Raw genomic sequence first — 21479 nt, 5'->3', positions numbered from 1 at the left:
TATGTAGTATCTAAGTACAAATAATATCGAACACCAGGGGGCGCTGTTTTCCTTTTTCTGGGCTTTAGTTTCACTTTTTTTCTCATTCTAAGCAGATTCACTTTTAATACACCACCACTGCAGCCTATTTAATAAAACGCTAATGTTTAACTACAGATGGTTACCAAACATGTCACTGTATAATCTATTACTGACAAGTTATTTTTATTATTTTATTTTATACAAGGGGAAAAATTCATAGTTGGGAAAGCATGGGTCATTTTGTATCCCAGTCAGAAAAATAATGAGGTTGGTTGAGAAAAGGTATAGACTATGTGGAGCTGCAATTAAGGCAAATGTGGTTACTAAAAACAGTTTGAATTTGTTTAACATTTTCTGACCATTACGTAATTAACATACTTCCACTTTTGTACTTTATGTAAGTATACATATTAATAATAATAATAAATATTATGTCATTCCTTCTAGACACAGTCATGTCCTGCTTGGAAGTAGTCACAGGAAGCTGCCAGAATGCTGCATGTCCTGGGGAAACATCTGGGGCAGAGCTTGAAAGACATGGGGTGGGTAGTTGTAAGGGTTATCACTGATGGTGTATCTATTCATAAGCACCAAAACACTCACCCTTTGCCTTCTTCAGATGATTTGGCATCTTAAACGCTTTGAAGGGATAATACAACCTTATCAAGGTCAGGGGTCAGAGCAAGGGTTACTTTCAGACAGACCTACAGCAATCTATATCAGTTTATCTCACATGAAAAACAGCTCTATGTATTCAACAATACAGGTTTCACAAGTGAATTGATCTGCTTTACCACTTACATTCTAAAGTCTCTGTCACTTTATATGATTTGTGGACCACAGCGCATAAAAGGAAGGAAACATACTTTGAGCTATTGTGTAGAGATACAATGCTACTGTGCATTGGCCATGCAGCTCATTGCTGTGTTGCATTCCTTTGGTCAATTGATGTAGCAGGACTAGTATGTTTGCATAGAGATGGAACAGAGATGGAGCTTAACAGCCTGTCTAGTTGCAGGGCATGCTAGGAATTGAACAATGACTTTGGATCAAACACCAAAATAAAATAGCATTTTGTGATCATAGTATAGTACTATTATGCAGTGGCGGCCGGTGACTTCTTTATTCGTGGGCGCTTGATGCAAAGTTCTTCACAACATGTATGTAGCCCGTCATGTGTGTGGTTCGTAATTTCAAAATATGTGTTCTGCGCCTTGAGTGTTATGTGCATCACGTGTTTTGTCAAAATAAGTGCCTGCTGCAGACACGTCTAAAGGGTTTATGATAAAAGAGATGCTCGCGTTTGCCTGATACTCGCGCATAATCAAAGTTTACTGTTAAGGGACTGTCTTGCGTGTATTTTGTAAACATGAGCGTCTCTTTTATCATAAACAGTTTTGACGCGTGTGCAGCAGGCACTTATTTTGACAAAACACAGGATGCACTTGGCTCACTTGATGCAACAAACACATATTTTGAAAACGCAAGCAACACACGACTCTCAGAACACTTATTTTGAATTTGCGCCCCCCGGATGAGCAGTCACCACCCGCCACTGCTATTATGACACAAGGTGCTGTTGTTCTCTGATTAAGCTGTCACATAAAGAGATTTGATGTCTTAAGATCTGTGAGGTAGCATTTAATGTATTAAAAAACATGTTTGCACCTACTTGCCAGTCCAGAGTTCAGAAAAATAAAAGAGAAAGAAATTACTTCATTGTTACAATTAATAGGTATATTGTTTCTAATATATAAATATATTAAGATCAGCTCCACCTGACAACATAGGCAATAAAGTGAGATAATATACTTGTAATGGTTAAACAATGAAATGAAGGTGAAAGTGAATGTATAGTTACCCATACTTGGAATATGACCTAACCCATCCAGTGAGTAGTGAACACACGCACTGCAAGTCATGAACACGCACACACACACAAATAACTTTTGAGACTTATAAATACTAATTATCCACATACATAATTACATCACAGATAATTCTACACCAATTAGCCGAATTGTCTGATCTTCATTATAAAATTGTATGATTAGCCTTTATGGCTCTATTTTGTAGACTGGTTTGTGTTGATTGTATTTCTTTGTGCATAGGTTGGTTGGTGCATCATCATCACCCTTGAATGAGCTGATGCATGTTATTGACTCAATAGCTTCAGGGACTCAACATTTACTGTAAAATATGCAACTTTTCAGGTCTCAGCAGGTGAAAAAATACATAATCGCATAACAACATAGCTTAAAGTAGTATAAGGTTGTGTAACATCACACACAAACAATAAGCAAACGTCACAAATGTATAACACGTGAATAGACAGAATAAAAATGTATTTGATATAATGGGCCATGACTGAAAAAGTTGACAGCCAAGATGAAAAATTATGTAAAAGCCGTTCATAAAAAAAATGCAAATCCAAAAAGTGGTGGTTTCAAATGCAACATAATTATAAAATCATATTTAGGCATCACAGTAGACACATAATGTTGACTTAGTGAAAGTATGAAAGCACACTACGCATACTTTAATGACAAAAGAAGGTTGTTAGTATGCATCTGTGTTAAATGCAAAATAAGCTGGAGTTACCTTGTGTCACATGATACACAGGTGTGATATTACAGCAGGAGAGGAGAATTGTGGGTGGGACCACTAAGAAGAGTCTGCCAAACAAAAAAAAGGACACCCTGTTACAAAGATCAGGGTGCTGTTTAAACGTTCACTCTTCAAAAAGTGCATAAATATACAGAGCATTTCAGCATGCTATGACTTGATTGTTATACAACAAATGAGGGTTTGTTGAAATGTGATTTCAAGTTATTTCCTAACATATTCTAGCTTGTGCACTCACGATAAAAACCTTTAGCTGGGAGGCAATATATTGCGAGACAGAACCTTGTCTCTTGGTACATTGCCCTTCAGCTTTAAAAACACAACTATAATGACTGTTCAGAAAAGTGATCCAGTTTTAGAATTTTTTTCTGAAAAGAAAACAATGAAGATGAAAACAGTTTTATTGTAAATATGTCCATAGCAAGCAAAATATAAATTATCCGTAAGCGTCTGTCAACAAACAAGTGAAGCAGTGTGTATGTAAAAAACCTACTAAGTAAAATGATCGTTGATACAGGTGAATGAGTAAATAAGGGACAATGCATGTGTTGAATGTTAACATAATTCACATGTATATTATAAGTCAGGGGGTCTCTTGAACCACAATGGCTAAAACAATCTGGAGGGCTACTTATTTGATATATTCTACTCAAACATTTTTTGTTTTACTTGTTAATATGTTTTATCATTCTTTAAAAAGTTAACACACATAAAAGAAGCCAAAATAATATAAAAATATGTAATAAATAAATATCAAAATTCAGCCTATTATAAGAATGTGCTTTGGTGGGCAACTCACAGACTCCGTGCGGGCACCATGTTGGAGACCACTGTTGTAAGTAATGCTATTTGTAATATGGTTTGAGTGAGCTCATGTGTACAAACAAAGTCTTAAGCCCGTGTACACAGCAGAAAAGGTAAGAATGCTGGTGTGTGTGTGCGTATGAGGAATGAATGTGTCATAGGTGTGGTTAGTGTCTCTCAGTTGTGTTGGCACATTCTTTACTAAGCCGCACCCATTCTCACACCCGCCCTTACCTGAGTGATTGCTAAGATAAGTCATATAACATGTTTATGCACACACCGTGTTGAATTACAAATACTTCGAATGAAACAACACACATGTAAAAGCACAAAACAAAATGAAACTCCTCTCTCGCAAATCTGCCATCTTGAAAATGGAAAAATACGGATTTCATAATAAAGCTTTCCATGCTGGTAAAAGACTGGGAGTTTGTGGCTTTCCTTTTAAGGGTGGGGCAAATGTCGCCTGATTACTCCACCCACATGCATATGCACTTTGCATGCAACCATGCATGTGCATTGGTCTGCCTATTTATACACACATAAATAACAATAACGTTATTCGTAAGAATATTCATGTTTAGATCTTGCACAACATATTGTGTTGCGTAACATATTGCGCTTTAATTATTTGAATAAGAAATGTATTTAAATATTTATATTTAAAAAAGTATCATTTAAAAACTATTTTTACATATAGGCTATGCAACAACATGTTCGGATAAGGACTTTAGAGTCACCTTATTTTCCATAAACAAGGAGCCTTAAAATATTAAATATGAATAATAGATCATATTTGTCGCTTTTACCAGACACATAGGACTACTTAAACCCAACGACCTGGGTGTGCCTTTGTCCTTACTGTACACCATTTGCCTCTTCGGTATGGAAAGAGGAAGAGAAGGATATATGGAGTGCTTTCGTGAAACTCCACAGGGCGAATGTGTGTGTCAGTTATGCAAATGCACTCATGCAATAAATACTGCAGTAAAGGCTTTTGCTGTTTTTGTAACTTTAAGGATTCGTTTTTTTTTTTTTAAGGAATGATTCATGAAGGTGAACAGTGACGCCTGATTGGGAGGAGTTAACCCAACAGAAATTCAAAGGGATGAGCCGTTAGGTGTGTTCGATTTCATGAGGCTCTGCGCAAACCGATCGGCGTATGACATCATAGGACCGCGAGATCACATCTTTCGAATTGTTCTCGCGGGATTGTGATGCGCCGCAAGAAGCCGAACAGAACACACCTCTTCATTCCTAACCGAGCGCTGTGTTATCTTAACGGCGCTAGTAGACACTCGGGGCGGGCGGGCAAGACTCGGCCGAACGCGAACAGGTTTCGCCAGGGCTGGTTTTCGCCTTTAAGCTGAATAGCGCATGGGTGGGGTTTTCACCGACAGCAGGAATGCACCGCGGATGCGTTCGCTGAAGAGGGGTGAATGTAGTCGACTTTTTCGGGACGAAATAAAGTTTCTTTACCGACGACTGCAAATAACCCCAGCCTTGTTTCCACGCTGAAGGTAAGAAATGTCACAGAGACCGAGAGGCTCAACTTCCTAAACACAAAAGAGAATGAAAAAGGTTGACGGTTGACAGCGCAGAAACCTGTAGAAACTCGCTAACAGTTGCCTACTGTTTTTCTACGGGCTACATTTGATCACTTTGAACTTAATGGTTATTGTTAAACGTCACTTGCATGGTATTTTTATACAGGTTTGAAATGGTAAACTAATAACATCCACTGAAATACTTAAGTATTTTTAACTTATATTCTTGTTGATTATTATTACTCAAAATTTAGTATTGTATAAGATGCTCAATGAATTATTAAAAAAAAAATGCAGTGTGTTGACAGCTGTCTTATAAGGTTTTAAAAGAATGTAATGGCAATGTAATTAAGTTATCCATAAAAAATACGTATTCATACAGTAGTATGACCACCCTAATTTTGTTTTTATCAATTATGTACTGTATTGTTATCCTTATTGGAAGTAAAGCTGCGATTGATCTTTGAAATGTGCTGATGTTTGGACTTTGGTTAGGGATTGGTTCGGGATATCCACTTATTATAGTGTCCCCAGACTACTTTCAATGACTAGTCCAGTTGTCTAAAAGTATTGCACAACTCAAGATAATAAATTATTAGTTTACACCTCTAGACTGATTTTTGCTGGGTGAGGTCCAGGTAAATGGAACAATGGACATGTGCGATAGTCCTCATTTTTGTACGTTAAAAAAAACAATGTCAAGTTGAGTTTTAGCACTTGCATTTTGTTTTTGTTAAAAAACAAATCATTTTTAGGGAAATGAGAAAAAGTGTTCAGTATTGTTTATTTCTAGGTGCTTGCTAAGCAACCAATAAATTTAAGTTTAACACTGGAACACCAGTATTTTTTTTTTTTTTGGATATGTTTAGGAAAGAAATTGTTTATAAAAGATATAGGCTTAAAATTATGTTCTTTAAAACATGCAGATGGTCTTTTTTAGGTTGATACTAAAAATACAAATGTAAAAGATACATGAGCTAATAAGTAAAGTGTACAAATAAAATGTTTGGGTCTTCAATAGGCATTTTATGTGTAAAATAAGTAAGTGATGCACTTATACTATATACACTAGGTAAGAATGACGATAATTGATGACAGGCTGTTGAATTATTTGAAAATAAAGCACACCCAAGGTGGTAATGCGGCACAGGGCGAAAATAAATCAAAGGAAAATTCGAAGGAGTCAATTATTCCGCGTTTATACCACGGGCTGTTGATTGCTTTATTCTGATTGGTTAAGAATTGTTTCACAAGTATGCATTCATTTTCGATAAACGCACACCTGACTGTGGTATAAGTGAAATAATTAAAATAATTGACTCCAGTCAATTTTTCCTTACATACCACGGTTACAACTAGGGCTGGGTATCGATTCAGATGTTCCGGACCGATTCGATTTCTATTCATAGGCTATCGGATCGGTTCGATTCCGATTCTTGGACCGATTTTATACTCGATTCAACTCAATGAATATAGATTTAATACAAATACTATATTTATGTTTAAAAAAACAGTGAACATCAGTTTACAAGTGAGTAATTAATAAAAAAAATTAAGAGCCACCAACCTGTGTATTACACTTTTAATTTTAGGTACACTTGTGTACATTAAAACAGAACCCATCTCTAATTTTCAAATGCATTCAATTATGTTAAATACAATACAATTTTGATGCAAGATGAAAAACGTAGGATGAAAAAAGTCAAAACAGTCGCATTCCTTGATCAAACCGGATCAGGTTATTTCATTTTTGTTTTCAATCGATTCGTGGCCCTTGAGAATCGATTTTTAATCAACCACGTAAAAACACAACGATTAATCGAAAAATCGTTTCCCCCCAGCCCTAGTTACCACAGACATTGCTAAGATATTGCTCTGGTGGTTATTTTGACAAGTCAGGTATGCGTTTATCGAAAAATGATGCACACCCGTGGAACATTTCTGATCCAATCAATAAATGTGACTGTAAAACTGCGTATTGTTTCTACATTACTGTGTAACTGTACTGTCAGTGCAGACCCTTGGGTAGGAAGCATGTGCAGTACCCATGACTCAGTGTTTACTCACCCGAGCGAATGGAACAGAACATGAATATTATTACAATTAAAATAATTCTAAATGTTCTAGTAGCTCAGTTTGGTAGAGTATTGCATTAGCAGTACAAAGGTGATGGATTTAATAAGTTTTCCATGGATTTCTAAGAAACACGCAATATGCATATTTTTAATGTCGCTTTGGATGAAAGTGTCTGCCAAATGCATACAAAAACAAAAGAACTGAGTTGGACATCACAGTGTTACTAAAAAATTGTTCTCTGCTGATGCCTGTGTAGAAAACATGCTTTGCTATTGTAGGTACACATTGGTGACATGGGTCAGATTAGTAAACAGTGTCTCATAGCACTTCATGATGTGTGACTCTGAACCAAATAAAACTGTAAGAGTCAAAACATTGACCCTTTTGAGAAAAGCAGCACAGCATCTCTCAGCACCTCAATAGGTACGTTTACATCCAACCAAATAATCCGTTTGTAATCGTATTGATGGTTAATTGTATTGAAAAGCCTTCATGTAAACACTTTAATCAATATGATTGAGGACGATCGGATGCAAATTTGGATTGTATTGAAGGGGGTGGTGTACTCCGATCTGTATGAGAAAAGTACGCATATAAACGCGTGAATCGTCCTGTATGCACTGCACCAGCCAATACATTTACTTATTACAGACAGGTTTATGTACTAATTTATTTCCTTGCTGTGTATGGCAAGTAAAAGTAAATTCATTTACAAAGGTTTGTGTTTTAACTAGCATTACACACCCCTATTAACCACAAGTGCCTCTGATTTACTCTCCTGGGCATTTTCCACATTTTAGTAACCGCTAAAAATCTAACTAGTTCAGTTCTAACCTACAAAAGACATGTAAAATAAAGCATTGCATTGCAATATCTGGTAAACTTGGTTGAATCTGTTCCAACACGATTTACTGGTCTGGGTGTCAACCTTCATAAATAAGCATGCATGATGACAACTTTAGTTGCTGATTAGTTGTAAAATTTAATTATTACAATAATCAAGTGTTTGTGAAAACATTCATTCATTTAGCAGATATTTCTATCCAAAAGCGACTTGTTTGTTAAAGCAGCCAGATCTTCCACTGATCTTTCTCTTGTTAAACTGGTGAGTTTACTGTGTACCATAAATTAGCATGCCATAAATCAACTATTACTTTAAAGGGATAGTTCACCCAAACATGAAAACTTGCTATTCATTTACTTACTTACGATTATATGGATCAAATATATTCTTTATTGTTCTACTGAAGAAATAAGGTCACCAACATATCGGATGGCCTGAGGATGAGTTAATAAACAGCAAATTTTCATTTTTGGGTGAACTCTCTTTATCGGGGCTGTCGTAGGCATAGCTTAGTGGTTAGAAAGTTGGGCTAGTAACCCAAGAGTTGGCATGGCCGGCAGGTTGCAACTGGGTGCCCTCGAGCAAGGCACCTTAACTACAATTTAGGTGAACACCTTAACTCCGGGTGTGTGTTCACGAGAGGTCAAATTTTGAGTATGATCTGCTCTAAGTCTCATTTCTACCTTGCATAGTTCATTCTGTGAGTTTCTTTCAAAAGAGCATCAGCACAGCACTCCCCTCTTTCATTTAGTCACATGTTTCTTTAATTTTCCCTTTCTGTTTAAGTCTCTTCACTTCCCTTCTTGCCCGCAATGAGTCATTTGCCAACTGGCTGACACTGTTTCTATGGTGATGTCTAAAATATACACAAATGTACACACAATGTGCACACAAACTTTGTATGTGAAAATGTGGCCTAACCTTGCTTAGAGGTCATTGTCTAAGAGATCACAGAACAGACAGAGCATGAATTCTGTGTGTAAACAGAGTCAACCGAGCCAAATAGTTTAAAACCACAACAAAATACAGGGGCACAGGGACTCGGCAATTGAAATTCAGATGTTTTGTTAATGATAAATAAATTACTGTGATTCTTCTGATTTACAAATCAGTCACATGTATGGTTTTATTAATATTTTATGATGCACGAAATACCATGCATGATTTGTGGTTTAACAGTTCAATCTAATATGCAAATCTGAGAAACAGTGGCTTGGCATGAAGATTTTATCTTCCTATCTAGATCCTGTTGTTATTGTAGTAAGTTACATTTTCGCTAATCTGCCAGGATAGTAAAGCTAGACGCTTTTATTCTATTAATATACACAGTAATTTGCTAAGTGTGCTAAAAAGTTTTTAATATTTAATTTTAATAGGCTTAATATTGACAAAACAAAGTCAGACTGTTTGGTAAATTATTCCAGCTGCTTACATGTATTGGAAACTTTCTGTTTCTCAGGTTGTTTACCCCATTCCAACATGGCGCATCGCTCCCAGAGTTCCTCATTGGGGGACAATCCACTGGATCCCAATTACTTGTGTCCGCATTACCGGGAAGAGTATCGCATGGCCATTGATGCACTGGTGGAGGAAGGCGTGGAGGGCTATTACAACTTCTTACAAAAGACTAATGTATTTGACTTCTTATCAAGGACAGAGATTGACTACATTAAAAGAACTGTACACACACCACAGAGTGCTGGAAATGTACCAGAATTGCTGTATCAGGAAGTAGATCAGGATGGGTCTTCTGACACCTACTGGCCAATGCACTCTGACTTGGATGCACCAGGATTGGAGCTTGGCTGGCCTCTGCAGCAACACAGTTTTGTGGGACCCACAGAGGTCACGACGCTGGTAAACCCCTCAGACCCTGAAACGCCAAGCATTAAGGAGCAGGCCCGGAGACTCATCAAAAATGCTCATCAGGTTAGTACTTCGAAATGTGTACTGTACACTAGGGGTGGGCAGTATGAGCAAAAATCCATTTTACGGAATGAGTCATTTTATTTCACGGTAACAGTATATTTCAAGGTATATGTTTTTCAGATATTTTTTCTGGAATGGAAAAATTTGCCACTCACTATAGCTTTTAACTAAATGTTTACCACAGTTTTAAAATATGGACAAGTTAAAGTTAGTGTCAGAGTAAAAATGCCAGAAGATAACAACAGATTAAGTTTTTATAGACAGAATCCTGTATTTAAATCAGTTATTAATTTTATAGACTATTGAAGCCATTGTATTTTGTATTTATGCATACAGTACAGTAAAGGGGTGGTTCAATGGTATTCATGCATTCTGACTTATTAACACAGTTATAGAGTTGTGTCCTCATGCTAAACGTAGGCAAAGTGTCAAAAAAAGCAGTTGGGCGTGTTACAGAGTATTTCTGTGCTGAAAGAAGTGCGTTTTTGGATGTAAGGAGAAGAAAGCCAGCCTTATGGACACAATGGATATAGTTTATTTTTCGGGGTAGCAGTTTTGCGTGTGTGTTTGATGCGCTGGATATCATTGAAAACTCCCAACCGGGTCATAAGTTGCATGTGGTAAGTAAGACTTCTGTCTTATGTTAGAAATAGGTGCGTGCATATTATATAAATGACACGAACATGTAGTGAATCATAAGTTAAACAGTGTTGTAGTGTTGCATGACTAGTACTCGCTCCTCCCGCGGTAATAACTCCTCCTTCTTCATTTATTTGTACGTTATCGGAAAGAATCTGTAAAGCTAATCTTTCTTTTATAAATCTGATTAAACTAAAGACTCTTAAAGAGATATAAAGTATGTAATTCTACTCTATAGGTACTCCAGATTAAAATCAGAAATGCAGAAACAGTGTGTTATGTGAGCTTTAAAAATAGACAAGTATGAAAATGCACAAACCTACAGGCAGGATAAATACATATATATGAGAGACGGATCTCTAGATATGACTATTATAAATATGACAAGTGCTAAGAGGCGATGACCATGGAGTCTGTTTTAAGGTATTGACATTTTTTACTTTCTGTTAGACCATTGCATATCTTTCTGTTAAAAAATGTGAGCAAATGGCGTGTCAAACTACATCGTTCCAGCATCGAATGTGTCATATAAACGTGAGTTTTGTATTAGCTTGCCTAAAGTGCGGAAAACTTTACGGCCGGGTTTCACAGACCAGGCTTAGCTAAAGCCAGAACTAAGCCTTAGGTAAATTAAGATGTTTAAGCATCTTTTATACACATGCTTTAGAAAAAGATGTTACTGGTATGCCTCATGAGACCAATCAATGGTACTCGCATATTTTAAGATTTGCCAGTGCAAGTTTTTTTAATTGAGACAGCTCAAACATGTGTTTTAGTCTAAGACTAACCTTAAGCCTTGTCTTTGAAACCGGGGGTACAACTGATACCATTATGTGCGAGAGAAGTGCTTTCTATTTTTGGTGACGCAGCTCCTTGCTTGTGCTTTGAGAGACCTCTGCACGCGAGAGACCTGCTGCTGCATGAGCACAGAGAAAGCGAGAGAGACTAACAGTGGATTCACTGGCGCTTGATTATTATGAAATTACAGAAATTACTTGTTCATTTGTTATGAGTGGATTATTTTACATGTTTCTCCATGACAATCGGTCTAACATGCTGAAGTGCCGAGTTAGCCACGGCCACCTATTTACATTTCACATAATGCACGGAATACAAAAATCTGTTACATCTGACATTTTATTTCACGATAACGGCATATACGGTCATACCACCCAGCACTACTGTGAACAATGTAAAAAATCCATGTTTACAACATTCTTAAAGTTGCACTCAGACTCAGATGGTACTTTTAAAATTATGAACACTCACAGGAGAGTAAGATTTGAATAAGGTATGTTTATGCATTTGACCAATGCTTTAATGCAAAGCAACATACAGTGGATTCAAGCTGTGGTTTAATAAATCTTTGTATTAAGGGTTACCTTCAACCAATAATGTGTAGTGCACCCCCCCCCCCAAAAAAAAACCCCACTGAGTGCACCTTTAAAAAAAACACATGCCTCTCATAAGGTTTTTGCACTAGCTAGATTTGCCATTTTTAATCATTAGAGCTGGTTCTTAAGAAAGTGTGATGACTTAACTGGTTACTTGATTAATTTTTACTAACTAACTCTCCAAGTTACCTGATGCACAGCCAAAGGTAATTCCTTAGTTCCTTTTTTCAATATTTTTTGTCTCTTTTCAACAGGTCATTGCAGTGGTGATGGATATTTTCACAGATGTCGATATATTTTCTGATCTTTTGGATGCTGCAGCACGCCATGTGCCTGTCTATATTCTGCTGGATGAGCACAATGCCCATCATTTTGTTTCTATGGTGATAAGCTGCAAAATTAACCTGGACATGATCCATGTAAGAGCAGCCAAATATTTTTTTTTCTATCTTTTATAGTAAACGTTTTACAATACATTTATTGCAGAGAATCAGGTTACAGGTCATGCAAAAAGGCACAGTGATTTTAATCTGGGATTCTTGGGATTGTAGATCCAAATAAATAATGTACATTTTAAAGGCACAGACTTGTTGGCACGTGTGTTTATTGTGACTTAAATGGTTACAGATGATGCGGGTACGGACAGTGGCAGGCATTACTTATTTCTGCCGCTCAGGGAAGTCATTTAAAGGTCAGGTGATGGACCGATTTCTTCTGACAGACTGCAGAGCAGTGCTCAGTGGAAACTACAGGTCAGTTAATGGATATTACACATGAACTGAAATTAAAACAGCATGTTTTATTATAAATGCATTCTTATTTTTAACATTATACATTTTTATTACTTTCTTTAGCTTCATGTGGTCTTCTGAGAAGATCCATCGCTGCATTGCCCATTTATTTCTTGGAGAATTAGTTGCGGCATTTGACGAGGAGTTTCGCATTTTGTTTGCTCAGTCTCAGCCTCTTGTTGTTGAAAATGCCCTTGTACCCATGCCACAGGATAATACAAGTAGTTACCTTGGAAACCAGTTTGGCGTAAAAAGGACTCAGTCACTAAGGAATCCCAGAGGATTTCTTCGACAACCCGAACTTGGTGCTTACCCATTTGGGGATCGCGTTGACTCTGTACTGCCTTTTCGGAGAGATGACCCATTTCGCCATACCATTGAACCAGGTCCAAGTGCTATGCAGGTCACAAAGTACGCATCACAGCAGTTAAGGATGCAACAGTCATTCTTGGATCAAGGAAGATCAATGCTCGCCTCCAGACAGCTGGAAATGAACGCCTTTAAGAGGCATAGCTATGCTGAGGGCACTCGGGAAACCTACACTGGCTCTCGGCAGTTTATGAAACATCGTGTAATGAACAACTTGGAGGAGAGTGAATCTCATTACCAGAGAGAACAACATTACTATCAGAGTGAGGGTATAGGAGCTGATTATGACCGGATTGCCTTTGGCATGCACCAGACAGATCAATACTCTGAATCTGCGTATCCCCCAGAACTTGAAGCACAGGGAAATCTTAATATTTTGTCTTCCGATGACCTCCATAGTGATTCAGGGAAACAGCATCCTGCAGGAGGTGGACGCTATGACCCACATGGCTACAAAAGGCCTGCTGTAGCTCACGCTTATGCATGTCAGAGTTCGCCAACCCAGCCACATGCTCCAGATCACAAGCAGCTGTTCTCCACTGGGGAGCAGGGATTGCAGTCACAAGACCCAAGTGTGAAGCAAGGATTGCGGAGCTGGAGAATCAACTCTTTTCTTAACACCTATGAAGATGCTGGGGAGGAAGGCTTGAATCAGCCGATGGGTCCAGATGCCTTTGATGAGCCACAGCAACAACCTGAGAGCAAACCTTATTCCCAAGAGCCATCAGCATCTTATTTCAACACAAAAGAAGTTCCAAATATCAAAACTAAGCCTAACCTTGACTTGCGTCCACGTTACGGTAAACCTATCTTACCAGATAGGAATCAAGTAAAAGATTTTATTGATGTTGGTCCAACAGGAACCGAAACATTAATGAAGCCAGCAATTTCAGCTTCATCACTAGCGTCATCAACGGATAATGACAAGGACGGGGAAAATAAAGAATCAAGGGAGATCAGCCTTACAAAGCACGAGTCATTCCGAACTCGAATTAATCCAATGCTGCAAAGGAGCTCAAGATTACGATCTTCTTTAATCTTTAGCTCCTCCAAGTTGGAGCAGCATAGCTCCTCAATGGCTAAGTCTGGTGGGGATTTACAAGAGGAAAAAGAGGAAAGTGAGCCTGCTCGGTACTCATCCATTGTGGCGGAGATTCTGGAGAAGAGAAGATCACTTTCGAGAGAGCCTTTTGATTGGAATAAGCTCAAAAAAACGGAAGATAATAAAGATAGCAAAAATTCATCAACAGGAGATCTAACAGCACTCAAAGATGCCACAAACATCAAAGAGCAGCCCATCAAAGAAAGAGACACACCTCGCAACTCTGTAACTGAAGACCAACAAAGCAAAGTTACACAGCCAACTGAGCCTTTAAAAACTCAGCAAACACCTTCTTATCTAAATATGAATGATCCAGCAAACCGACTTCAGTACTTCAATGAACTGTCAGCCAAGAGAAAAGCAACGAAATTAGAATTGGAGTTAGGTACTACGAACCGGGAACCAGCTGTTATAAAACCAGATATCTCTGATAAACCACTGAATGCAACAGAGGGCAAAATTCCAAGTGTATCGATTACTACTTCAGCGGACCCAGTAGTAAGAAAAACCGAACCCACTGCAAAACCACCCGTCACTCCACCAAAGCCAAAATCTTTTGAACTCAGTGTCGACAGGGATTACACAAACAGTAAAACTCAGACGACAACAACAGAAAACAAAGCTGATGCAGCAAAAAAAGAGCCGGCTAAGGAACCGACTAAGACACTTAAGCCTTTCCCCTCACCCAAGTTTTTAAAACCGTTCAAACCTTCCCAAACTCGTCGGGTCTCTTGCGGCGAGGAGATTCTCACAGACGCAACCGATGCTGAAAAGAGTGAACTTAAAAAGTCTCGTAGCCTCAGTACTTCAGGCATGTCACACACAGACTCCAAAGAAAGTCTAACCCTCACTCGTCAGGGATCCAATGCCTCCTTAAACCTCGCGGGCTCCGATGGCAAAGATACAAAGGCCCTCGACTTCCTTAAAAAACAAACACAGAGACTGAAGGGTTTCCTTGGTCCAAAGGGAGACAAAAAACATTCAGGAGTCTCAGGCTCAACGGAGGACAAGACAATGAAAACAGTCCCTGAGGTGCAAGAGGAGCCCTCGGAAAAGGAGAAACATCCAGAATCCTCAACGACACTGGAAAACAACAAACCCAATGCTAAACCAACACAATCACGTTATCAGTCCTCTACCTCGAGTGTGCTGTACAGCAGCAACCTCAGGGATGACACCAAGGTGATCCTTGAGCAAATCTCTGCAAATAGCCAGAAAAATAGACAGGAAATGGCCAAGCAGACCGAAGAGTCTGGGAAAGCCGAAGCGGACAAGAAAGATGAAGTCTCCAACTTCCAGTCTCGGAACCGGTTCGGTCGAGCTTCAGTTAACCCACAGGAGAGAGACAATCTGCTGAAGAGAATAGAGAGCATGCGCAAAGAAAAGAAAGTCTACAGTCGCTTTGAGGTACTTGATATTAAATGTAGAAAAGGTGGATCAAAGTTCTGTTAGATCAATCACATACAATATCCTCAAACAATATTTGAAGTGAACTTTGTGTGTAAAGCAATTGTAGGCAAAGCATTTCATGTAGTTGATAATGCTCAATTATATTTATTTACACGTTTCTTGAACAAACACCTTGAATTTGTCCTATAGTTATAAATAGGGTATCACTTAATCTTTTGTACTGTTTGTAGGGATGGGATTGGCCACATAAATGATGGGTTCATATAATTATATTTCACTCACATGTGTCACTCTTTCTCTCAACAGATGGGAAATAACCTAGGATAACAAAACATGGAGGAAAGGGGCCGATTTCCACAAAGAACTACTACCAAACATTCCTGATACTGCTGTGGAAAGACAGAAAAGCAAGCAAGTTGCTTCAGATAAAAGCGTATGCTAAGAACCCAAACGGTCCATGGATCTCATATAAACAGAACCCGAAAATAGCACAACCTCAAATATGAGGAGTCTTGGAGCAGCAAGAGGAATATTCCTCACCCTGTGCCAACCTAAGCCCATAGATGATTCAGATTATGTCCTTATAAGGCATACTGTACCTCAGAACAGTAATCACACATCATTACTGCAAAATAGAAATCAGACCAAATGAGGATCTGACTTCTTTTTTTTATCAAAACATTTTTTACTATTTTGCACCATTTCCAGCCCTGGTAAAGGAAATTAACATGTCTAGGCAGGAGCTAAGATATGCTGCTCAGAAGGGATCAAACACACCCTTACTAGTGTACGCCACACAAACAACCCCAGGATATGTCATGCTAAAATTATGCTTTGGTATGACTCTGTGCCAATGGATTACACACGGAGGAAAACAACATGGTAGACAATGCTTCTTCGTTTAAATGCAAGGAATACAGAAGCTCAGCGCCCTGAAACTGTCTAATGAGATTACAAGAAAGTATGCAAGGGATGTATGAAAGTGACGTGAATGAATAGGAGACATGTTCATCCAGTTTTCTTTTCTATTAACAGATGACTGTCAGTGGATGTAATGATAAAGTCGTGTGAAGGGTTGGACTGCAGTTTTTCTATTTGATAAACTAGATAAAATAGGTTTTTACAAAGAACTTGCAGTATAATGATTTTAAACACTATACTAGACATGTACATTTCTACATAAACTGTGTTTTTAGAAGAAATTGTAAAGTATGAGATTGATAAAGGTGTTCTCAGGACTGTATTTTGTCAATGCAAAATGTAATTACAGACAGAATGGTATTACTAAAAACCAAAGAATTCATAGAGCGCCCTACTGGAATGTGTCATAGGACTGATTAATGCAAACTGGAATTTAATGAGGGATATCCGATTGAGGAATATCATGGAATTTATTTATAGTCTTTCTAGTCGATTGCAAAGCTGAGACATGAGTGTCATTGCAATGGTTTATAATTATAAATACCAATTTTGACATCTAGACATGTTTACAATTTTTTATTCTCATGTCAATTGTTAATAAATAGATAAGAAACTTTTTCAATTCTAGCTATGGGAAATAATGGGTTTTAACTATCATTTTTCACACACACACAAAAAAAGATGTTACAACACAAGGTTAAAAGAAGAATAGAATCGAACAGAACGGATTATCTAAAGATTTGCTGTAAAGCTGTATAACATTAGTATTTGATGAAATAAGGCATGAACTGACTGAAGTGATGCTCACGCAGAAATGCAAAACGCAGATGAGCTATTCAGGTTGTCTTGTCACACGTATCCATTTGCATCTTTGAAGTCTGGTAGTGGTTTAACCTGTCCTGCAGCTCAGCCAACTGCTCATGCTTCTGTTGCTCTGCGGGGATATGCACACAAACATACACAGTAAAATATCAGATTACTTTGAAGATGATGTAGGTGCCTTTTTAAGAACTGTCGATATAAACTTTGAAAGTTCAGGCCATGTGATAACATTCCTGCACGATTGCAAGTCTTTCAATTTTCAGAATATATACAAACTCTCTGTAACTGGCCAAGTGAGTCATTTGGTAAAAATGGCTATTTTGACCTCTTTGTCTAAATAAAGCTTGAAAGCACGGACAGTGTTACACTCAACCTGCATCTATCTGCACGTTTGTGATATGAGAGAAGGATAAAAAAAACTTAAGAGGTGAAACAAAATAAGCAAAACGTACCAGCCTTCAGCAGTTGCTCAGTTGCATACTCTGCAGATTGTATCTCAGCTGGAAGTGTCTGAGGAGTCTGAAACGAAAGAGAAAATAAAATAGAGAGTAAAAGGACAGAAAGAGGCTGTTATCAAATGCTACAATCGTGACAACATAAGACATATAAATTATCTATAGAAATTACAATTTACATTTATTAGAAATATGCTGTTTTGTATTTGGAGGTCACTTACAAAGACAGTGGACAGGTTTTTGTGCTGCTCCATCAACTGCTGAAGCTGATTTTCAAACATCATCCTACGTAGAGTTATCTGCACTTAGTGATTTTTGCATGTAAAAATTTAAGGGCATTGTGTTGCTATGAAATGTCACATTGAGGTCAATTCTAACAGCTAGTGCTAGTAAACATACACTCACATAAAGCATTATTAGGAACAACATACTAATATTGTGTTTGACCCCCTTTCGCCTTCAAAACTGCCTTAATTCTACGTGGCATTGAAATGCTGAAAGCATTCTTTAGAAATGTTGGCCCATATTGATAGGATAGCATCTTGCAGTTGATGGAGATTTGTGGGATGCACATCCAGGACTTGAAGCTCCCGTTCCACCACATCCCAAAGATGCTCTATTAGGTTGAGATCTGGTGACAGTGGAGGCCATTTAAGTACAGTGAACTCGTCATGTTCATGAAACCAATTTGAAATGATTCAAGCTTTGTGACATGGTGCATTATCCTGCTGGAAGTAGCAATCAGAGGATGGGTACATGGTGGTCATAAAGGGATGGACGTGGTCAGAAACGATGCTCATGTAGGCTGTGGCATTTAAATGATGCCCAATTGGCACTAAAGGGCCTAAAGTGTGCCAAGAAAACATTCCCCACACCATTACACCCAACCACCAGCAGCCTGCACAGTGGTGACAAGGCATGATGGATTCATGTTCTCATTCTGTTTACGCCTAATTCTGACTTTACCATCTGAATGTCTCAACAGAAATCGAGACTCATCAGACCAGGCAACATTTTTCCAGTCTTCAACTCTCCAATTTTGGTGAGCTTGTGCAAATTGTAGCCTCTTTTTCCTATTTGTAGTGGAGATGAGTGGTAGCCGGTGGGGCCTTCTGCTGTCTAGCCCATCCGCCTCAAGGTTGTGCGTGTTGTAGCTTCACAAATGCTTTGCTGCATACCTCGGTTATAACAAATGGTTATTTCAGTCAAAGTTGCTCTTCTATCAGCTTGAATCAGTCGGCCCATTCTCCTCTGACCTCTAGCATCAACAAGGCATTTTCGTCCACAGAACTGCCGCATACTGGATGTTTTTCCCTTTTCACACCATTCTTTGTAAACCCTAGAAATGGTTGTGCGTGAAAATTCCAGTTAACTGAGCAGATTGTGAAATACTCAGACCGGCCCGTCTAGCACCAACAACCATACCACGCTCAAAATTGCTTTAATCACATTTCTTTCCCATTCTGACATTCAGTTTGGAGTTCAGGAGATTGTCTTGACCAGGACCACACCCCTAAATGCATTGAAGCAACTGCCATGTAATTGGTTAATTAGAAAATTGCATTAATGAGAAATTGAACAGGTGTTCCTAATAATCCTTTAGGTGAGTGTATATTTCGATATAAGCATACATTTTTGGTAGTTTTTAAAATGACCTCCGTGGCAAGGTCATGACAACATCCCATTTCCTAAAATCTGAAGAAACACAAAGTAAAAAATATTGGAGTCGTACCGAAGTTTTCTGTGTTTTAGTTTGGTTTCCTGTATTTGAAAGCAGTATTGCTTCACCAGCTCGTCTTTCTGATGGTTCTGCTCAAGCTGCCTAGAGAGTTAAAAGTTGAACTTTGATTCATATAAATTTTGATAGCCAGTATGTGCCATTTAATCTGTGCAAAAGATCAGAAACCACCATGAGATAAAAGCATCATATTGCCATCTGCCACAAAGTTCCTGTACGAATACCTCTTTTATTTTGTCGTCACAAACTGCAGGGTAAACATTATTAAGTAGTAAAAATTTCAAAATGCTCCTCTATTTACGTCATTGGCGTCTGTAAAAGTTATCAAGAGACAGAAATGACTCGTCTCACCCAGAGAGACACCCTGTCTAGCCAGATTCCCTGAACGCAAACATGTCTAAGTGTCACATCATGCGTTTCATGGAAATTGCACCAAGTAATTCAGAGACACATTCTGTGAAAAAGTGTACTGTGTGTTTACAAGTATGCTTACCTTTGTGTCTCTTGCTTGAGGTCTTCACATTTGAGCTGCAGAGATCTATTTAACTCTGTATATGACACGATTAAGTGTGTTAACAAAACAAAACATTGTTTCTATCTTGAGGGTAAGTTATGGGTAAATTTAGACATGGTGATGACGGGTGCACTGCTATGCTGTCAGGTTAAATGAATATATAAAGTTACACACGTCAAGTGTTTTGTTTTGTCTGATATACCTTCCTTTTCGTTCAGTGTTCCCTCCAGCTGTAGGGCTTCAGCATTTACTGTAACACAGTATATTGGTCTCAGTAAAAGCAATTGTATTGTATAATAGTTCAATTCATTTACATTAGTATACTCACAGATGTCATCCTCTTGCTGCATAATATTTCTGAGGAGTATGGTTTCCTTAACTTCATCTTCAAGGTCCTTGTGGGCTGAAAATAATAAATAGATTATTTATCATTTATAAAAAGGGGTTTATTTATATATGTGCAGGGTAAGGTCACAGTATCAAACTGACCTTGCTGCAACTTCTTGAGTTTGACAAGCACCTCCTCTGGTTTCAGCTCTGTTCGACAAACTATAAAAATGTGACAATGTGATGTACAAAAGACATTGAAAAACATTCAAAGTGGATTACTAAATTGCATTGACTGGACTGAAATTACAGATATGGCTTCATGGGCTCACTTTATGTAATAGGACGAAATGGGAGAAGCAACGAGGTCAAACAGAAGTAAATAAACTCTATGGGGCGGTTTTCCGGACAGGGACCAGACCAGTCCTAGACTAAAACATTTTTAAGAGCTGTCCAAACTGAAAACAACTTGCACTGACATATCTTAAAATACATCAGTGCCCTTTGTTTTGCCTCAAAATGCACACAGGTAATGTTTTTAGTAAGGCATGTTTGTTAAAATTATATTTCCTAATTAAACTAAAGTTAGTCCTGGATTAAGCTAATCCCTGTCCGGGAAACCGCCCCTATATGTGAAAATACGCGGGACTTTGAGTTAAAATTATAATGTTTTAATTTACAACATAAATAAATTGATTGTTAAATTAGATGCAACAGAAATTATTTCATCAATATATTTCATCAATAATGTCATACCAGGGAATTTTGATGGTTTTGAAAAGTCCTCAACGTTGAACGATGACTCTGTAAAAAATACCGTTAACATTTAGCAAGACAACTAACCCGTTACCCTACTAATAAAACACAAAGCACCAAAAAAGACCAACCCACCAAGTATCACACTCATTTTAAGGTCAGTTTTGTTTCAAATAATAAGTATTTTAATTTTGTAACGTGAATATAAAGACTGAGAAAACGAGTCCAGATGTCGGTTGCTTGACAGATCCTTCTCGCGCACTTTTAACCTCGCGGTTCCCGCGCATCCCCTATTAAACAAACCGGTTAAAACAATAATATTTATTATTAATAGGTTATTTAAAAACACAAAATCAGATAGTAACGATCTCCTAAAATGTGATGAATCCTATAAA

The 21479-nt window shown here is 38.0% G+C and overlaps 2 protein-coding genes and 1 long non-coding RNA gene across 4 annotated transcripts; 1 reads left to right on the top strand and 2 right to left on the bottom strand.

Annotated features, from left to right (window-relative positions):
* Nucleotides 1–1397: 1397 nt before the first annotated feature.
* LOC129455929 (uncharacterized) lies at nt 1398–9482 on the bottom strand. The gene is made up of 3 exons (XR_012359735.1): nt 9350–9482; nt 2623–2696; nt 1398–1932 (listed from the first exon to the last, which is right to left on the bottom strand). It is a non-coding gene; the product is annotated as an uncharacterized lncRNA (long non-coding RNA).
* fam83hb (family with sequence similarity 83 member Hb) lies at nt 9397–17666 on the top strand. Its single transcript, XM_055220719.2, has 5 exons — nt 9397–9846; nt 12134–12298; nt 12507–12631; nt 12734–15548; nt 15858–17666. Exons 1-5 carry the CDS (start codon nt 9397–9399, stop codon nt 15876–15878), a joined length of 3576 nt encoding a protein of 1191 aa, XP_055076694.2. The 3' UTR covers nt 15879–17666.
* On the bottom strand, nt 17034–21457 carry LOC129455927 (synaptonemal complex central element protein 1). Of its 2 annotated transcripts, XM_055220724.2 has the most exons (10): nt 21220–21444; nt 21085–21132; nt 20491–20550; nt 20330–20404; nt 20204–20251; nt 19981–20035; nt 19482–19571; nt 17971–18034; nt 17747–17813; nt 17034–17406 (listed from the first exon to the last, which is right to left on the bottom strand). In XM_055220724.2, the coding sequence occupies exons 1-10, from the start codon at nt 21233–21235 to the stop codon at nt 17309–17311; spliced, it is 621 nt and encodes a 206-aa protein (XP_055076699.1). In that variant the 5' UTR covers nt 21236–21444; the 3' UTR covers nt 17034–17308. The 2 variants fall into 2 exon arrangements, with proteins under 2 accessions (XP_055076699.1, XP_055076701.1); XM_055220726.2 differs by lacking the exon at nt 19482–19571 and having other exon boundaries at nt 21220–21457.
* Between the last annotated feature and the right edge of the window lie 22 nt (nt 21458–21479).

The sequence above is a fragment of the Misgurnus anguillicaudatus genome, chromosome 20 (assembly GCF_027580225.2).
Source record: "Misgurnus anguillicaudatus chromosome 20, ASM2758022v2, whole genome shotgun sequence".
In the NCBI taxonomy this organism is placed as follows: Eukaryota; Metazoa; Chordata; class Actinopteri; order Cypriniformes; family Cobitidae; genus Misgurnus; species Misgurnus anguillicaudatus.
The sequence above is the reverse complement of the archived record's forward strand: the minus strand, read 5'-3'. Positions and strand labels throughout refer to the sequence as shown.